This window comes from Bubalus bubalis, chromosome 10 (genome assembly GCF_019923935.1).
Source record: "Bubalus bubalis isolate 160015118507 breed Murrah chromosome 10, NDDB_SH_1, whole genome shotgun sequence".
NCBI lineage: Eukaryota > Metazoa > Chordata > Mammalia > Artiodactyla > Bovidae > Bubalus > Bubalus bubalis.
In genome coordinates this window covers 33,708,251-33,729,855 of record NC_059166.1, presented here as the reverse complement: position 1 = coordinate 33,729,855, position 21,605 = coordinate 33,708,251, and the positions used below count along the sequence as shown (strand labels likewise).

Below are 21,605 nucleotides of genomic sequence, written 5' to 3'. Positions count from 1 at the left end.
TTAGACATATATCCAAGAGTAATAAAAGCATCTGTCCAAAAAAGACCTGTAAAAGAGTGTTCAAAGCAGCTTTATATGTGATAGCTAATCGCAGTGTGACTTTAATTTGCACTTGCTTAATGAGTCCTGCAGGAGAAAATGGCAACCCACTCCAGTATTCTTGCCTAGAAAACCGCATGGGCAGAGGAGCCTGGTGGGCTACATACAGTCCACGGGGTCACAAAGACCCAGACATAACTAAGCACGCGTGCACAATGAGTAGTGATGTCGAACAGTGTCTCTCCAGATAGTGGACATCATTTACACCTTAGCAAACCTGTTAAAAATCACACCATGCAATATCACCATGCTCCAACTGTGTGTGTGCTAAGTTGCAGCAGTCGTGCCCGACTCTTTGTAATCCAATGGACTGTAGGCCACCAAGCTCCTCTGTCCATGGATTCTCCAGGCAAGAATGCTGGAGTGGGTTGCCATGCCTTCCTCCAGGGGATCTTCCTGACCCAGGGACTTCTGACCCAAAAGCGTAAAAATGGAAATCACTGGTAATATCAAGATTTACAAGGATACAGAGCAATTAGAACCATTATAAACTAGAACATATATAAATTAGAACTATTATAAATTAGAACATTATAAACCATTGAAAACTGTCTTCTATCTAGGTTGAAACTATTTTCTAGGGCTAAGAGTAAAGGTGTGTCAATCTCAAGATGAGGCATCAAATGGTCTTACAGAAATGTGTTTGTAACCTTGCCACCATCTTTGAATGAGCTCAATCTAGACTTCTGGAGAACAAGATACTATAAAGTAGAGCTCACTTCCCAGCTGAGGACTCCTAGACCAGCCTACAAAAAGCTAACTTCCAACCATATGAGAGAGCCCAGCCACCATTAAAGAACCACCTACACAACCCAAGCTGGTTACAGAACTATGAGTAAGCAAAGCAACAAACAGAAGAACACCTGCCGGCTCATCTGTAAACTGTAATAAATGTGTATTTATTTAAAGCCTTTGAATTTGGGGATGATTTGGGACACAGCAATAGCTAACTGAAACAAATAAAAAGTCTGGTATATACAGGCTATTGAACACTGTATCACACAAAGATGAAAATGAACACATGATTTTATACATGCAAAAGCATGGCTGACTCACAATATGTCGAGGTAAAGAAGACAGACACAAAAGAGTACTACTGCCTGATTCTCTTTGCACAATGTTCAAAACAAGCTAAGTTAGTAAAGTGACTGGATAGTGGTTATGTCTGGAGAGAAACGGTACCTGGAGGGGCCTCAAGTGCCACTTCTGGGGGAGTGGTCATATTCTAATTTCTTGAACTTGACTCTGATTCCATGAGCTAGTTCATCTTGTGAAAATCCAAGGGTCATATACTAGTGTTTGTATACTTTTATATAATTCAATAAAAGGATTTCTTAAAAGGAATTGATAAGAAATTGAACAGCAAATTCACCAAAGAGGTAATATAAATAAAAAGAGCATCAGTCTCCCACTGGTAGTCTGAGCAAAGCAAGTCAAAGCACTCATAAATACTAGTTTTCACCCACCAGTAGGCAATATATTTAAAAGACTGAAATATTCAGTACTTGAGAGGGAATAAGGAAATATTGCACACTGCTAGTATGTGAAATTTAGAAAGTAATCTAATGAATATACTAAAATTTGGAATGCAGATAATCCTTACTCAATGCATTTATGAATCTATCCTATAGAAATGAAATCATTAATATGTAAGGATATAATTACTAGAATATTTATTGAAGCACTGTTTATAGCAGCAAAAGAATTAAATCCCCTTGAATATACATCAAATGTGGATCGTTACAAAAGCTGCAGTTTATATGTAACAGGGGACTTAATTATTTAAATATTAAAATGCATGTGTTATTACATTTTGACCTGCAATGATAAGGGTGGTAATTTGAAAAAGCAAATTTCAAAGTGATATATATAGTGATCCTACTTCTGTTTCAAAAAAGAAGGGATATTAACCCAATAAAACCCTATTTAATTCTGTATTTTTTTTCCTGAATATAAAGTTATAGAAATTAACAAATAAGTCTATTAACATTGGTTACCTCAGAGAAGTGGAATTTGGAAGAAGGGGAACCCCACTGTTTCTTTTATACAGTTCACTCTTTTTTCTTGTTGTAACAAGTTTTTATTACATTGCAAAAGAAACTTATACACAAATTAGAAAACACTTAACAAAAAACTCTAGGGCTTCCCTAGTGGTCCAGGGGTTAAGAATCCACCTTGCAATGCAAGGGACAGGAGTCCAATCCCTGATCCAGGAAGATCCCACATGCCACGGAGCAACTAAGCTAGCGAGCCACAACTACTGAAGCCCAAGGGCCCAGAGCCTGTGTTCCACGAGAGAAGCCACCACAACGAGAAGCCCGTGCATCACAGCTATAGAATGCCTGTGCAGAAAGGAAGATTCAGCACTGCCAAAAAATAAATAAATAAATCTTTTTTAAAAGACCTATAACATTTTTTTTCCTAAACTCTCAGCATTTAAATTAAAAATAAGAACATCCCATCACCTCATTAAATGCAGTTTTCAAATTTTATATTCAATCAGCACAGGTAAACGTGAACATTACACAAAATAGACCCCAAGAAAGGAGGAAAAACTAAAGCATTCTCTTGAGAAACAGTGCACAGAACAAACTCCTTAATCTTTCAAATAATGAGGGACAAAATTTTAATAGTTGTGATCTCTTTTCAAGATTATTAAAGGCCAGTCCAGGAGGACATCTTATCACATAAATATCATATGCTATTAATTCAAGCAGAAGAATAAAGTTTTCTATAAAATATCTTTTAGCACTTGGAACAAATATATTTTGCATAAAGTGACCAATCCAAAAATCCATTGGAAAATTTATTTGCTATATGAGTGGAAAATATTACTCAGAGTACTGACATTTCCTGTTTATCATTAAAAAAAAAAAAAAAACTTAGTTCCCTAACCTTGTAAGTTTGATTCATTTGTGAATCTTACAACTTCTAGAAATGGGAGTTTTCCTTAAGTAACAAATAAGATACATTTGGCAGCCTAGTTCTTGTAAGAATCAAGCTTTATCTTAAAAATGAATACAGAAATAAAAGTGAAGATAGCAGAAATAGTGAATAGCAAATTATAAAGGACCAATATATAATATGAAATCCTCTTGGCTATAAACAAATATATTTCAATGTTCTCTTCGTTTTAATGTCTCAAAAAAGTCAATGAAATCAAAGTGAGTTTCACAACTGCTCTAAATTACTTGGATGTAATTATTCATTAATTTAGAGTTTTTTCAAAAGCTCTATAAATTATTTCATTAGAGATTATTGAAAGATGACAGGTTAGAAATGGTTACAAACCCTGGGTGTATTTTTTTACTGTAAAATTGTATTTTATTTCATATGTTGAAAAAGAGATAAGTAACAGCAATTTTGAATTTATGACCTAAGTTTGAATCCCAGTTTCAATTAATTAACTGGATGAGAAAGGCAGTTTTTTTTCATGAGACTGCATTTTCTGCAACCATGAAATAAATGTTGATGAAAGCAAACAGAAGTTTTTGTCAGAGTAAAAAATGCCTTTATATCAGGTGCTTTATACACATTTTCAGATAATTAATCTATGAGTATCTCCATTTTGCCAATGAAGAAGGTGACGTTCAGAATTCTGTTTAACTCACTCAAGGTCACACTGTGGAAAACTCTTAAAGAGATGGGAATACCAGACCACCTTACCTGTCTCCTGAGAAACCTGTATGCAGGACAAGAGCAACAGTTTGAACCATACATGGAACAATGGACTGGCTCAAAATTGGACAAAGAGTACATCAAGGCTGTATATTATCACCCTGCTTATTTAACTTCTATGCAGAGTACATCATGTGAAATGCCGGGCTGGATGAATCACAAGCTGGAATCAAGAGTGCTGGGAGAAAAGTCAACAATTTCAGATATGCAGATGATACCATCCTAATGACAGAAAGTGAAGAGGAACTAAAGAGCTGGATGACAGTGAAAGAGGAGAGTTAAAAACTGGCATAAAACTCAACATTCAAAAACTAAGATCATGACATCCAGTCCCACCACTTCATGGCAAATAGATTGGGAAAAAGTAGAAAGACTGAGAGACTTTATTTTCTTATACTCCAAAATCACTGTGGACGGTGACTGCAGCCATGAAATAAAGACACTTGCTCCTTGGAAGGAAAGCTATAACAAACCTAGACAGAGTATTAAAAAGGAGAGATATCACTTTGCCAAGAAAGATTCATATAGTCAAAACTATGGTTTTTCCAGTAGTCTTGTACGAATGTGAGAGTTCGATCATAAAGAAAGCCAAGCACTGAAGAATTGATGCTTTTAAATTGTGGTGCTTGGGAAGACTCTTGAGAGGCTCTTGGACAGCAAGAAGATCAAACCAGTCAATCCTAAAGGAAATCAATCCTGACTATTCACTGGAAGGGCTGATGCTGAAGCTGAAGCTCCAATACTTTGACCACCTGACACAAAGAGCCAATTCATTGGAAAAGGCCCTGATGCTGGGAAAGACTGAAGGGAGCAGGAGAAGGGGATGACAGAGGACACAGTGGTTGGAGGGCATCACCAATTCAATGGACACGAGTTTGAGCAAACTTCAGGAGACAGTGAAGGACAGGGAAGTCCAGAATACTACAGTCCATGGAATCACAAAAAGTCAGATGTAACTTAGTGACTGAACAACAACAAAGGTCACACAAATGGTAAATGGGAGAGCCAGGATTTGAAACCAGCTCTAAGTGACTGCAAAGACAGGGTCCTTGAAACTTTGGTACGTATAAGTTAAATATATTCTGTAAGCTCCCACTGCTAAGTGAATATGTTTTATAATACTAAATCCTCTGTAACATTAGGAAAGACATGTAAATTTTCTGAACCTTAGCTTCCTCCTCTGCAAAACAGTATAAGTATTAACAGTACTTAGCACAGTGGCTGGAACATTAGGACCAATCAACCCATATTTGTTTTCTAAAATCAGTATTTTTAAAGCACTTTCAGAATAATATTGAAAAGACAAGAATCATTGTCTCCATTTTGCAGGTCCATATAGTCAAAGCTGTGGTTTTTCCAGTAGTCATAGATGTCAGAGCTGGATCATAAAGAAAGCTGAGAGCCGAAGAATTGATGCTTTTGAACTCTGTTGCTGGAGAAGACTCTTGAGAGTCCCTTGGACAGCAAGGAGATCAAACCAGTCAATCCTAAAGGAAATGAACACTGAATATTCATTGGAAGGACTGGTGCTGAAGCTGAAGCTCCAATATTTTGGCCACTTGATGAGAAGAGCAGACTCATTGGAAAAGATCCTGATGCTGGGAAAGACTGAAGGCAGGAGGAGAAGGGCATGACAGAGGATGAGATGGTTGGACGGCATCATGGACTCAATGGGATGAGTTTGAGCAAAATCAGGGAAATAGTGAAGGACAGGGAAGCCTGGCGTGTTGCACTTCATGGGGTCATAAAGAATCAGATACGACTTAGTAACTGAACAACAACAACATATACTGATACCAATATCATAAAACGTGAGAGAAGCATATTCAATAACAGCATAATAAATAACACCGTATTTATTGATGTGATGAAAAACTGTGTTGTTTCCATTCAAAATAACTAATTTTGCCTTGAAGTTATGATGTTAAGATCAGCTATCATGGAGGAAATATCCAATTTCATGAATAAAGATAGATTTGGAAATTTTTAATAACTATGAGAAATATTCTTCTTTGGAGAGTGGTTTCAAAGCAGTATTTTTTCAAATCTCAGGCAATAAATGAATAAACTCTCTCTTGAGATCCTTATCAGGTCCATGATTCTATAAAATAAGGAACTAAGTCATACAAACCTCTTGTATAAAGAAGCCTACACATACTACATACTTGTAAACTACTGGGGAAACATGATTGACGTTGACAATGGGAATGGACGTCCAGCAACCTCAGTAGTCAAGCCACCCTACAGTGACTAGAACTCTTAGGGAAGACCTCTCATTTCCACAAGAACTGAAAGGCCATCACTCTCTTCCGAGGAACTGTCTGCAGCTTTTCTTTAAAGAACTAAATGCTTGTATGCATGTGTGTGCAATTAAGAGGTAGCCTTGGTTTCTATTTTGGAGGGCATGACGCAACTACCCAGAGTTTTAACATAAGTAAAACTGTAAGTTCATGACTGGGGGTAAAGCTACACAATAGTATCATTCAAGATAAAATCAGTGACCCCATTTAGGTAGTGAAAGCCACAGTCTACAGTCCCTTTCAATATTTCACATGAGGGGCTTTGGTGTGGTATGGTGAAGGCATTCTCTGATCAAAAAATGCAGTTACCCTGACAACAAGTAACTGCTGGGATTCTGCATTCTAATCTAACATAACCAGACTATGGATTTAAAGTTCAGCCGGCAGCTGCTAGCCGGCTGTAGCCCAGACAGATGTTGGCTGGAGCATCGAGGATTATTTGCCACATGTGGGACCAGATGGAAACTTCTGCACAGACCAACTTCAAAACTTTACTGCTGAAGCAAGAATCCTATTTTTCAGCTAATGATTGTTTTTTGCCATGGGCCTAAATAGTCATATTTTGAGATTAACTCAGCAAAAGTGCTCGTCCACGTTTATTTTTAAAATATACTTCTTCCTTGGGGAAAAGCATATAAACAGGAAAAGTACCAGCAATGAGCAACTTACTTCTCTGGGCTTCAGTTTCCTCATCTGTAAAATAAGGATAATAATACTACCTATTTCCTAGGCTGTTTTATGAGGATTGGTGACTCACAGAATGTATGATGTTTTCAGTAAGTGTCTTTCGTCTAATTTTATATTGGCACTTAAGCACATAAACCAGAGGTTGTCTCCTGGTCATCCTCACCACACCTGGATTCTTACCTAAGATCCATCTGGTTGTACTCTCCCAAGATGATTCTTTCCATATGGCGTGGGACCATGCCCAGACCTTCACTCCTTTCTTTTCACCTTGACTGCCTGTACTATGTCGTTAGACAGCAATGTTCACTTGCCAGCTTTAGGGTTTCTCTCTCATTCACGTGTGCATCTCTTCTCCCCATCTAGACTAGATCACTGGGGTGAAAGGCCATGTCTTATATCACCTTGTATTTGACAAAAGACATAGCTTGTCCGAAGTGGGTACTCACTAAACACTCACTGATAATTCTTTGAGATTTACAGGGTAGTTTGAAGGACTACTTCTCACTGATTAAGCATATAGTGTATTAAGTCCACACCTGATTTCTGAAATATGCCACGAACAAAATACCTCTTCTATATTCGTAAGACTTCCTCACATTAAGTGAAAGGCTGAGAGGCTTTTGGTAGCATTTATGTACTTATTAAGTTATTTACATGGTCCGGACTTTAGTTAATATTTATGATTCCACACAGAGCAATTCAGTGAGATTACACGGATGAAAAGATATCTCTTTGTTGGTAATGGAATGCATTCAAAAGTCAGCAAGGTGGCCTTCCGTATACAGTTTCTAAAATGGATCCATTACATTATAAACGTTAATGTACAGAGTTAACTTGCTGTATATGTTTCACTAGAACATAAACCTTTTCCCTTCATAGAAGAAAGTATCCCTTATATCTGAATTAGTTCGTTGAAATTTTATAATGAAAGTCAGCTGTGGTTCCAGGAAACAGCTGGTGTTTTCGCCTCTCCACTTCCACAAAGAAATATGCAATGCATCAGGAACAAACTATCTCAAAACCATAAATTGCTTAAGTCTTCTTCATGTGCAGACAACAGTGCATTTCAATGGGAGACATCTGATGTGTGTTCAATTTTTACAACAGTTGTTAATTAAAACAGTGTATAACTATAAAAATATGCATGGATGCTATGTAATATGAAGAGCACTTTACTAGGTGCTATAAAATATAATTTAAATATGGTCTCCTGGGAAATTTTAATAAATATAAAACACTGGTTCTCAACCATGGGGTTTGTTTGAAGATCATCGGGGAACTTGTGCAAATGACAGCAACATAAAAGTCTGGACTCTATCCCTAAAGATTCTATCCAGATGGTTCTAATGTGTACCCTAGGTTATGAATCTAGAAAAACAATTATGCAATGAAGCAAGACTCAACCATAACTTTTTTTGATATATGAGCATAATATTCTTCTTCATAAAATATATATATTATTAAAATCAGGTATATTCTGAATTTTTTGACATAAAAATACATTCATTTCAAATGTAGTGAAAGGTTTGATAAAGATCCACAACAGTGCAATCTTTTATCACTTGATCAGGATTGTATAAAACTATTCTTTAATTTGAGTTTATAAACTTGAATAGTAAATAACTCTTATTTAAACTGAATTTCTAGCACATACATAATTTTTTCTGTTGTAATGTGTTCAGTCACTCAGTCATGTCTGACTCTTTGCAACCCCATGGACTATAGCCCATCAAGCTCCTCTGTCCATGGGACTTTATAAGCGATAATAGTGGAGTGGGTTGCCATTTCCTTCTCCAGAGGATCTTCCTGACCCAGGGACCGAACCTGTGTCTCTTGCATCTCCTGCATTGGCAGGCAGATTCTTTACGACTAGTGCCATTTTACTAAAAGCTCCATTCATAAAAACTGTAAGAAATTTCAGTGTTGCATTAAAAAGGATGTCATTAATGGATGACATCCTGTTTTGATATGTATACAATTTCCTTACATTGAAAATAGACATCAAAGCAAAATTGGTGTGTTATATCCCATGGAAATATACACAAATTATCTTCACTCCTTTTGTAATTTTTAGCATAACTTTTTATTAGTTTATCTTACAAACTTTATGAATGTATCCATTTATTTGATACATTTCCAATTTTTTCAATTTCAATATTTAACTAGCCATAGAATTTTAAGGGTTCAAGATCACTTAGGACAATCTCTCAGTTATATGGATTTATAGCCTTTGAGTTGGGTTGTTTACGTGAACTCTATCTTTTGAGAAGCACTGTGATGCAGACACATGACTGATCAGCTGACCAATGTTTACTGCAGGATTAGAACCCACACTCAGACTGATTCTTAGGTCATTGAGAGACCAACATTTCTAGACCTCTCTCCAACAACAGGGCTCTTCTTGCTTTTAGGGTCCTTGCGCTCTAGGCATTTTGCCATACATTTAACTTCCAGATGAAAATGTTGGTATTTTTTTCTCACAAGTCTCTTTTTATACAGTGAAAGAGAATAAAATAAGTCATTACCATTTTTTTCACTTAATCCAAAGAGGACTGTAACTCAGCTTATACAGAAGGCTATGGGCTTGTTTCCAATTATCCTTATGCTACAAGACAGGTAGCATTTCTTCCCGCTGAAATTATTTCCAGTTCCTTTCTCCCTAACATCATCTCAGAGATCTAACATTCTGTGCCTTATTGTACTCACGTGCATAATCCTTCACCTAGTCAACCTAACGCAAATCTTTTCTAACTCAGTTCCCAGGACCTTTATACTGATATTTATGGAAGGTTCTGTCTAGGAACAGATCTTATAGGATACAAAAGTATCCTCAGCCTGGATACTGAGGAGCTTATTCAAATTAAGTTTCATTGGCATATATCACCTAGAAAGGCCTGGGCTAGTAGTATTTATGTTTCATTGGCATATGCATGCATGTGTGCTCAGTCACTCAGTCATGTCCATCTCCTTGAGATGCTATGGACTGTAGCCCATCAGGCTCCTCTGTCCATGGGAATTCTCCAGGCAAGAATACTGGAGTGGGTGCCATGACCTCCTCCAGGGGATCTTCCTGACCCAGGGATTGAACCTGGGTCTCCTGCATTGCAGGGGGATTCTTTACCGCTGAGCACTGGGGAGGCTCCCATTGGCATAGATCACCCAGAAAAACCATAATGCCTGGGCTAGTAGTATTGTAGAGAGAAAGATCTACTAGCTTTGCTATGAAGACCTGTGTTTAATCTTGCCTCTGTTTCATAGACCTTGTGTAATGTTAAGCAAGTTCTTTATGCATGCCATGCCTCACTGTGTTCATCTGGAAAGTGGTGTTAAAGGGAGGCTGTGAAAATCCAACAAGATAATTTATCTCAGGTAGCAAAAAAATATTTTACTTACGTACTTCTTTGTATATAAGTAAAGTCATTCATATATTAATATTTCCACATTTCTTAATCTTATTGTGCCATCAACATCTAGAATCGAACCTAAATATTTTAGTACTCCATTTTTTAAAAAATTTCTATTTATTTATTGCTAAGGCTGCATGGATCTTAGTTCCCCTGACCAGGGATGGAACCTGTGCCCCTGCAGTGAAAGCACAGAGTCCTAATGACTGAACCACCAGGGAATTCCTTCTTAATAGTATTTCAAAAGAAATGCTGTTAATCAAAATATTTACCAACTTTTATAGCCAATAATTATCAATAAATGAGCTAATGCTTTTCAATTCTGCAATCCAAACTTTTGGACTATTTTTTAAAAAAAGATATAGTAGATTGGGTGTAGAGTTGGGTGGCAGAAGAGCAACAAAGAAGAATAACTATCTTTTTATGTCTGTGGAAAATTTTTAAGGCCATAGAGTGGAAAGTTAATGGGCGATCTAAGAATGTAAAAGAATATTTCCCAGAGGTTAGTCACCAGCTGGTTTTTATCCTTAGTAAGACAAGAACAGGAGGAAATTAGCTTAGATTTCATTTGGTTTAGAATAATGGAAGCAAGCTATGAAATCTAATTCCCAAGGAATCTTTTCGTCAAAATAAAATAGAGACTTACTGCCTACCATGGTTTCAGGGCAATCCTGACTTTAAGTATGAGAAAATACTAGATGAATTTATAGTCATCCATCTCTATAATCCCCATCAAGAGAAGAAAACAAGCAATTATGAGCCAATTATGGAACAGGTGTTTTCACTTGTAATCATTTCATCTTTACTGGAAATTATTTTTCCTGCCTCACAACTGAAGATGCACACAGAGTTTAGTTTTCCCGGATCATTCAGTTAATGAAAAACTGAATTAGAACACAACCCTTACCTATCTCCAGAGTCCATCGTGGGTGCTGTGCCAACCTATGAGCCTTCCTCACCCTGCCATTCTTAATTTCAATCCTTATTATTTTTAAAAGGATGTTATTCCCAATATGTAGATTTATTTCATTGTTTATTTATTTAAATTATTTTATTTGGATTATTTCCAAGATTTAGAGGTATCTGAAAACCAAAGTAAACTGGGAATATAGCTAGTATTTACTGAGCTACGTGCCAAACACGTAAGAACTCTACACATAATGTCTCATTTGGTAATGACAGCTACCATTTGAGATAAGTACTATTGTTATCCTCTTTATAGATGGAAACCTAAGCCTCAGAGTATATGCTAAGAGTTAGAGATGTGGATGGACTTTGAGACTGTTATACTGAGTGAAGTAAGTCAGAAAGAGAAAAACAAACATCATATATTAGTGTATATATGTAGAATCTAGAAAAATGGTATAGATGATCTCATTTGCAAAGCAGAAATAGAGACACAGATGAAGAGAACAAGCGTATGAACACTAAGGGGTGGGAGGGAAAGGGGTGGGGTGAACTGGGAGGTTGGGATTGACATATACACACTACTGATATTATGTATAAAATAGACAACTAATGAGAACCTACTGTAGAGCTCAGGGAACTCAGTGCTCTATGGTGACTTAAATGGGAAGGAAATCCCAAATAGAGGGGATATATATATATATAAAGCTGATTAACTTTGCTATATGGTAGAAACTAACACAACATTGTAAAGCAACTGTACGCCAATAAAAATTAATTTAAAAAAAGAATAAGAGAGCCCATGACCAAGGGACTAAAGAAGGAGACTTTTAACTTTAAAAAGGAGGACTTTTAACATCAAAGGAGGCAATGGGGTCCAAAGCATTTTCACCCTGGAGCACCTGCTCAGGGATGGTGAGAATCAGGGGTATCAGGAAGTCACACCACAGGGCATCCAAACCCCCACACAGATTTCAGTTTTAGTTTTCAGCAAGTCATAGATACTTAGAAGTAAAAAAGAGCCAATTGAAATCATCTGGTCCAATCCCTTTATCTTATAGACAAGGAATTTGAGGATCAGGGCGAGGTTAAGTACTTTCTCTAGGGTCAGAAAGCTAATTAGTGACAGAGTTAACAATAAATCACTTCCATGAAAAGACATGCTTTCAAAGTGAATTCAATTACCTCCACTCTAGTGGCTATTAAGAACACCCATGTAGCTAGACAATCTCCAGTGTTTTTGTAGTCTATGTAACCCAAGAGGATCTAGAAAGAACTTGGCAACACTGAGAATCTAAGTCAACAATCTTTAAAATGCGCTACTTTGAGTCAATTCATTATTGTTAGGGGCGGTGCTCCTATCAACTTCTGTCCCAAGTTATAGTTTCAGACTGTTATAGTAAACACCCAAGTATTTTCAACTCTTCTCTGGTAGATAAAAGATATATAACATTTCAGATATATTTGGATATAAAGGTAATATTATTTTGGTATTTGTAAATTTTGGATGACAAAATCCCAAAGAAGAGGATTCTTATGACTTTACCACATGATCTTTTTTTCCCAGAAGGTCAAAAATCATCCGTCTTGTCAATTGTGATAAAATTCACAGATGTCAATGGTCATACACTGATGTTAAGAAACGTCAAAGGAAAGTGAAAGTGAAGTCATTCAGTCTTGTCCGACTCTTTGCGACCCCATGGACTGTAACCCACCAGACTCCTCCTTCTATGGGATTTTCCAGGCAAGATACTGGAGTGGGTTGCCATTTCCTTCTCCAGGAGATCTTCCCAACCCAAGGATTGAACCCCAGTCTCCTGCATTGTAGGCAGACGCTTTACCGTTTGAGCCAAATAACCAAATACAGTGTTGCAAACTATTTAAGAGGAATGCAAAGTATTTTTACACAAAGCATACTTTTAAAATTAATTTTTTTCAACATACGAAATAAATCTATCTGAAAAGCCAAAGCTTGCCTTTAGGAAATATGGTTAAATTAGTAAAAGATAAAAGGGAAACAGAAAACCTGAACAAGTACTATGGAGTTGGAATGAAAATGGATGAAAATACAAACAATTGTTCAGTCAATGGTCAATAATAAATACCTACTAGTCTGCCACAGAATAAAGTGAAACAGAAGGTAAACACACAGTGAAAGAATGAGAACTAAAGCATGGAGTCCGTGTAAAAGCATCCTGATGACAAACCAAAATGCTATTTCTATCAGGGGGAAAAATCATACCAGTTAAAATATATTTTGAAATATCATTTCAGGGGGAACAAAAGGAAGTAGACTGAGAAGAAATCACTCTAACAGTTGTCAAATTATGTAGTTTGACACTGAGAATTCCCACATTTTACTAAATTTGGCTTTGAAGTCTTACACATTTTCAGAAATAGAGACACGCTATCACACTTGATGTTTCAGAATGTGTTAATGTTAAATTTTTCCATTTGATGGTGTCCTTTCATTTAAGAAAGAAGAAGGAATGAATGTGATAGGGAAAATGGGCAGCAGTGTTCATTTAATATCGTGTATAAAGTCACGGTTTCATGCTGTGTGTCTAGCATAGGAAAATTGATTTTTGAGTGACATTTCATGGGTATACAGTACTCTGGCTTCAAGGACATTTCATGGGTATTCAATGTCAATCGTGCTTAGATTTCCTTATCCCAGGAAACATTCCCCCAAATTAAACCACACAGATTTATGAATGCCACCAACGGAAAAGAGCAGCAGCTTCTAATTTAATGGCAATAAAAGATATGCTGTCCAGTAGCAAGTAGAAAGCATAGGATTTCCCTCCTTGTGTCTACCGCTGAAGAAGAGAGAGATAAGAGTGTTTTTTTCACTCAATTTCAATTTTTCCAGAGCAGAAAGTTCTGAGTGGCCTGCCTAAATGAAATAAGTGACAATCCAGGTTTTATTTAGGATTCTGTCTGGAAAAGGTTGGCTGGTTTAGAATCCCACAGGAACCCAGAAACCTAACAAGATGTTCAACAGATTAGCAACTGTGTATCAATAGTGATCAACATAATTTTATTTAGCTACTTTATTTAACAAATGCTGTGTGCCAGGCACTGTTCTAAATTACAAATATTAAACTCCTTTGATTAACGGTCATAACAGCTCTCTTAGAGGAGAACTAGTATGTCCATTTCTCCAGATGAGAAAGCTGAGGTACAGGACAGTAAATAATTTGCCCATGATCACACAGCTAGTAAAAGAAATCCTCTCTTAAAACTCAGCAATAGTCAACCTTCTAGCACGATGCTCTTCCTTTTCTGGGCCATCAGACAAAAATAGCAGTTTTCAATGAAAAGTTGTTTGGAAAGCAAAACTGAAAATACATAGACTGATAATAGAAATTGAATTTATTAAGAGTCCTCTATTGGATACTGTAGCAAGTGCTAATAAAAATTTTTTAAGCCTGTTATTTAATCTTTATTCTAAACAATACCATTAGGAAAGCACTGTTTCTATTTAAATCTTGAAACTGAGTCTTACGTACCTGATGAATAACTTTCCTGCTGTTCAATGAGTAATGGAAAGAAGGATTCAAACCTGGCCCATCCAAATGCAAAACCTACCTACTGCCTTCCTACTAGGGAGACATCTCCTTTAAGGGGAGATGACTAAGGATGATGATTCAACCTGGATGTCTTTCTTTTTCCTCCTCTTTAACATAATAAGCCATCAACAACTATTTATTAAATTGATTAAGACATCAGATTTAAACAGATGAATGAGGAGTTTAGTTTATGGGGAGAATCCACTGACACGAAAAGCTCCTCAAAAAAACTGATAGCCCCAGCATCTAGCAGAGTATATCCAATTATTAATTGTGATAATGATATTATACCAACTAAAGAGAGTGGAGGCAGGATGAGGAGGGGACAACAAGAGGATGAGATTGTTGGATGGCATCACCGACTCAATGGACATGTTTGAGCAAGCTCTGGGAGCAGGAGATGGTGAAGGACAGGGAAGCCTGACATGATGCATCCATGGGGTCACAGAGTTGAACATGACTGACCGACTGAACAACAACAAAAGAGAATGGAAAGAATCACTTCCTCTAAAAAATTTTAAATTTGGGGTAATGTCACCTATTTGGCAAAGCTCAAATAGGGTCATGCTTAAATATGAAGAGATAAGCTGGAGGGTGAATCTCAAGAAGGAATCACAGAGATGATCTCCTATGAGAAGTGTGGTTTTAATATAATTTACCAAGAATTTTTTTTTCACAATCTCTGTATATGCATCAGACAACATCAACATTTTCAAGTCATAATTTTCAACTTTGTTTGCTATCATCAAAATATAAATCAGTAAAATGGAATCACAAGTGAACTGGAACCATCAATAATTTATATCATAACCCAATCTTTCCTGTAGATTGTTATTTTCCTTTCTTATTTTATAATTTTACAAATAACTTACCTTATTATTTCATACTTTTAGTAGCAAATAATTTTTTGTGTGTGTTGCTCAGTCACTAAGTCATGTCCGATTCTTTGTGACCCTATGGACTATAGCCAACCAGGCTCCTCTGTCCATGAGATTTTCCGGCAAGAATACTGGAATGAGTTGCCATTTCCTCCTGGAGGGGATCTTCCCAACCCAGGGATCAAACTTGCATCTGCTGCATTGGCAGGCAGACTCTTTACCACTAAGGCAACAAGGGAGCCCCATTCATGAGAAGTAACTGAGTTTAAATTTTAGTCACCAACCTTCTGCCTTGCAACCACAAAAGTTTGTATAAGCTCTGCTCACCCATCTGCTACCCTCCCTCACTCAAAACCCCTCTTGTTCAGGGTAAAGAATTTTTGTCCTCTTACAGATCCCTAAACATGAAAAAAAAAAAAAAAAAGACTTCCAAAGTCTTTCAAGTCACTGAGATTCCTCTTTATACTTTTGAAACAGCAATGTGAACCCAAAAGTACTTAATTCTAAGCATATCCTTAGATAATAGAGCATTACTATAATATGCTTGTAATGGGAAAACTAAGAATTCTTAGATGAGGTACCAAGCAAATACCCTACACAGAGGGTCAGAACATATACTGCCATCCCTTAAGTGTAGACAGTTGTTTTTATTTCATTCAACTTAATTATTAGCATTAATAAAAACAAGAAAAAAATGCATTTATATAAGTGGTTAAGAACTTCACATCCTATCAATTAACATTTGCTGAAAAATGAATCAAGGACCTGTTTTGTGAAACATGTGCTTAACCAATAGTTTTATACTTGACCTTTAAGCCAGGTTCCAGTTCAATTTTCTAGAGTGACACATAGCATGCATAACATTCTCTTTTCTGAGAAAGGCTTTTCATTGGTTTAAGGGAAGGACTCCGGCACTATTAAGCATATAAGACTAATGGCACCCCACTCCAGTACTTTTGCCTGCAAAATCCCATGGACGGAGGAGCCTGGAAGGCTGCAGTCCATAGGGTCGCTGAGAGTCGGACACAACTGAGCGACTTCACTTTCACTTTTCACTTTCATGCCTTGGAGAAGGAAATGGCAACCCACTCCGGCGTTCTTGCCTGGAGAATCCCAGGGACGGGGAAGCCTGGTGGGCTGCCGTCTATGGGGTCGCACAGAGTCGGACACGACTGAAGTGACTTAGCAGTTCACAAGCAAAAAACAGAAACTAACACTGCATGGAGGTGAATGACTCATCCACAGTCACACTGTTGGTAAATTTGATCGTAAAAATATCCTACAAATATTTAGGACTACTTATTTAATTCAATAATCATTCTCCAACCTACCCCTCTTGCCTCTTATGAGTAGTTATGAGTCATTCTATAAACAAAAGGTAGATTTGTGCCACTGGAGAAATATATTAGAAATTAACAAATTTAAATCACTTTATAGAATGTGCTCAATGTTTCCATCTCTGCCAGAATGCTTTGAGGTTGGCAGGAAAAATGGAATGACTGACTGCCTTTTCACAGATGAGGAAACAAGGGCAGGCAGCATTACCCCAGAGTGACTTACTTGCGACTACATAAAGAGACCACCATATAAGAGCTCTTTAAACCTGCATGTTTCCTTCTAGATTCTAGAATCTAGAAGCTTCTCCCTTTCTTGTATCTACACTGCTTTACCACATAGTCTCAGTTCAGTTCAGTCGCTCAGTTGTGTCCGACTCTGCGACCCCATGAATTGCAGCACGCCAGGCCTCCCTGTCCATCACCAACTCCCGGAGTTCACATAGTCTAGGGGACGACAAAAAGTCAGCAGTAGCTGGCCTTCTGACTGTCTGCAGTATTTTGTGTACACTATGTAATTCTATCTTATTCCTTCTTGTGTCTTGTCCACATCTCCCACAATCTCACTGTAGGTTCTTTGAGAGCATGGATCATATATTCAACCTCTATGGAATTTCCCAACAATTCCTAGCACAGAGCCAAGGACCTCTAAGTTTTTAAAAATACCTGTTCATTCACTAACTAGATGCAAGTTTTGGGAGACCTACCCCTGAAGGAAGTGAGAATTAGATAAGAATTAGATGCCACAGGTAAATTAGCTTTATTACCCAATTCTGTGTTTTTCAATACTGTAGAAATCCACTACAATTTTCTCATTTTCCTATTTTCAAAAAAAATACTGTAACAATTACTTTTATGAAAATATGCAGTATTTTCAATGAAGCATATATTATGAAACAATATTTGTGGGAAATGTAAACTTCCTGGATAGAATTTATTGATATACAAATATATTATTTTAAATTGTAATTCCAAAAATTCTAACTGTTGAACTGTTACATCAGAAATAACCAGAGGTGTACAAATGCATCCCAAAACTTTAACCTTTAAGCATATAAAATTAGGAGACAAAACATAAAATACTAGCTACAACCCAAGTTTCTTGCTAAATTCAGTGACTTTTAGGACAGTGGGTGATTCAGATAAGCCGATTCCTTGCTCTCTAAGTAACTTTTGAATAACTGAAAATCATTTCTATAAATACATTATTTTCATTTTAAGAACAATTTCTCCTCCATTCATACAAATTAAGTTTAGCTTGTGAGTGAATCACATACCTTTATGACATGATGCTTTTCCTGGAGCATAGGAATCTTAAACATTTGGCACCAGTATGTTGTACCTTTGTTTGGGATGGAAACCTGTCTTAAAAATAAATAAATAAAAAGGGGAAGGGGACAAAAGTCATATTGGCTTGACATTCTATTAAAAACAATAATTTAAGTAAAAAAAAAAAACACAAACTATTATACGGTTTCAATAAACCCATTCCTAGAATCATAAAAAACTGAAAACAAAAAAACTTACGTCTTGATTGACCAGGTCAAAGTATGGTATGGCTGTAGACAACATATTGGTTTTCTCAGGATTCAGTAATCGCAGACTCTTGGTACCACGATTGGATTCATGGTACTTGGGACCTGCTTCTCCCACATCTTCATGGTGGTAGGCCCAGATCACCCTTACCGTGCTCTCCTGGTGAACAGAAATGGGTAGGGTTATGTCTCATGACAGCACTTTCCTTACTATTGAATTGAGTTTAATGAATGCTACTTAAAGTAGGATACAGAAGCAAAGAAAAGAGCATGACATTCAGGGTCTCAATATGGTCTCTCACATAACTGTGTTAATTTGATTAAGTCTTAAAAATCCAAATAGATGAGTTCCTTTTTGAAAGAAATCATCTCTCCAAGATAATATATTCCAAAACATATTTTGGAAGATATTATGCAAGATATATGTTTTATATATGTTATATGATATATATGTTATATTTGCAAGATAATATGTTCCAAAACATTGGGTTGGTCAAAAAATTTGTTTGGGTTTATAGTAAATTGTTAACAGAAAAACCCAGGTGAACTTTGTGGTCAACCCAATAGAATGAAGGACAAGTGACTTAGTAGTTATCCTTTCATGCTGATAGCAACAGTAAATCATTGTCATGCAAAAACTCCAAACACTGAAAACAAACTAGTAGTTACCAGGTAAATACTCTTGTTAAGTAGCAGGAGTTTAGGATAATTAAAACCTGTTTCAATGCTATGGAACATTTTAAAGAAAACAAATAAATATAATGAAAGTTAAAATGACTTCCCAGGTCAGGATTTTAATTTTCACAATAGATTTTTCCTAGACTCTAGCCCAGTCACATGTATGAATTTAGAGAAAGTGGAAATGCAAGAGGAACTTCAGATTCTGGGTTGTTTATTATTGTAGAATCTAGGTGTAATCATTTCATGAACTCTGGGAATTTTCAAGGGACTGAGGCATTCCAACTAGGAAAAGTGCTGTCAGGTGAAACTGGTTGCCCAAAGGGTGGTGGGGCAGCGGGGAGGGTGTGCTGGGATATATAAAAATAGTTTAGTCCCCCACACATAAAGATGCCTTTGTCAGATCTTTATAATGAGAACATTGCAAATAAATAACATGGTAATGATAACCTTATATGAGACAGCAAAAGAGACACAGAGGTATAGAACAGTCTTTTGGACTTTGTGGGAGAGGGCGAGGGTGGGATGATTGGGGAGAATGGCATTGAAACATGTATATTATCATACGTGAAATGAATTGCCAGTCCAGGTTTGATGCATGATACAGGATGCTCGGGGCTGGTGCACTGGGATGACCCAGAGGGATGGTATGGGGACGGAGGTGGGAGGGGGGTCAGGATGGGGAACACGTGTACACCCATGGCAGATTCATGTCGATGTATGGCAAAACCAATACAATATTGTAAAGTAATTAGCCTCCAATTAAAATAAATGAATTTATTTTAAAAAAGAAAATAAACAACAAAACAAAAGCTATTCATTGTAAAAGTTATATTATTTCTTAATAAGTCAAATGACTATAATTATTATTATAGTTAAAGTATAAGAGCACTGTATATTACATAAAAGTGGTCCTTGTTGTTGCACACATTTTTCTTCCTCTTTTACTCTTTATGCAGAATGTTACTCAAAAGTGCCTCAGATTTTTACATTTCCATTTTTAAAGCTATAAATTACAATTAAAAAAAAGGTAATCTTGTTGGTCTATACAAAATGAAATTGGTTTCAGAAATTCATGGAAAGTTTCAAAGTACCACATGAATTATAGATCCTCTAAATATTTAATTTGCATACGCACAAAGATGTTAATTTTTGCATGATGCCTGACAATAACAAATCTTGTATAACATGTTGACAGGCAATTTTCATCAGTCTACTATTCATCTTGACTTTAGAAATTCACAAAAGTGAATCAGTAACAATTCAGATGAATTATAGCCTAGTATTTAGTATCATAATTCTCTCTTATGTAATATTTCTTCCAACTTTTATCAATTGCTTATTTTCAAACTTTATAAAGAAGCTACAATCTTTTATAGATAAAATCACACATACTTTAAGCAACTCTTCCAAATTTTAGATTCACACAAAAACTGCCTTTATTGAAGTTTATAGTCATAGGTGGTCCCCCCCACCCCAATCCATGGCTTCTAAGGAGAATTCAAAAATATTCCCAAAAGATTATGTGACTTTGTTGCTAAGGGTTATTTTTAAATACTTGTTCTTTTTTATTCTGCAAAGTATTTCCCAATTGTAAATGTACAATCTGTTCATGCATGCATTTACTGATAGACTTCTTACCGTTATACTCTTGTCATTTATGTCACACGTATGCAGTTCTCTGGCAAATTCAATTACTGTGTGTGTACTATTTTCCATGGCATATTCTAGGTGGTAATCTTGCTGAGCATCTTTTCTCAATTCTCTGTTTGCATTTGTAAAATAATCCTGTGGAAAATATGAAAAAAGAAAATCCAGCTATTCTAAATTCAGAGTGAAAAGCATTCAGATTAAGAGCATATACATATAACGTTGAAAAATAGTTCTGGTTTGCTCATTACAAAATCCTGTATTTACAGTCATTTTTTAAGTCCTGGGAATTTCCAAGGGGCTGGAGTATTCTCCCTAGGGACAGTTCCCTAGGAAACAAATCCATATTTGAACTTCTGGCCCTTCAGGAAAAGGCAGTGTGGATTTACAACAGAGAGTATTGAAAGAGCTGGAATGAGTAATCACTGAGTACTTTTTCCTCCTTCTACAGATGAAAAGAACTTCAACACAGGGAAATGACTTGCTCCAAAGTGAAATGAATAACTAGTTCACAGCAAAACCAGGACCAGGCCCGGTGTCAGCACTTTTTCCACTATTACACCTTATGGTGTTTACCTTCTGCACTTCTAAAAGCAAGGAGACCCACGCTAAGGTTATAGGGTTTTTTAGTATGAGCTTTAATGACATACATTTATTAAAATGAAATGCAGTGGGATAATATGGAAAGAAATGACTCTAGTTGAATTACAAGATACTGAAAAACTAGAGATGTTTTGTTTTGATGGTTAAGCTATAATTCTCATACTAAACTAGTTCAATGGTGTAAGATCACTTCTTAGAAGCATACAGATGCAATGGAAAGAGCATAGGCTTTGAATCAGATAACTAGGATCTGAGCCCCCCAGTTCTGCTCCAAAAATGTC

General features: G+C 36.5%; 1 protein-coding gene across 1 annotated transcript in view; it reads right to left on the bottom strand.

The window, feature by feature from the left end:
* The window catches only part of MOXD1 (monooxygenase DBH like 1), a 95,616-nt gene that overhangs the window by 47,338 nt on the left and 26,673 nt on the right, over positions 1–21,605 (bottom strand). Inside the window, exons 2-4 of the mRNA XM_006074789.3 lie at positions 20,713–20,859; positions 18,386–18,553; positions 18,136–18,219 (exon numbers count right to left, since the gene is read on the bottom strand). Coding sequence (XP_006074851.1) covers positions 18,136–18,219; positions 18,386–18,553; positions 20,713–20,859 — 399 coding nt within the window. The remainder of the gene's footprint in view (positions 1–18,135; positions 18,220–18,385; positions 18,554–20,712; positions 20,860–21,605) is intronic.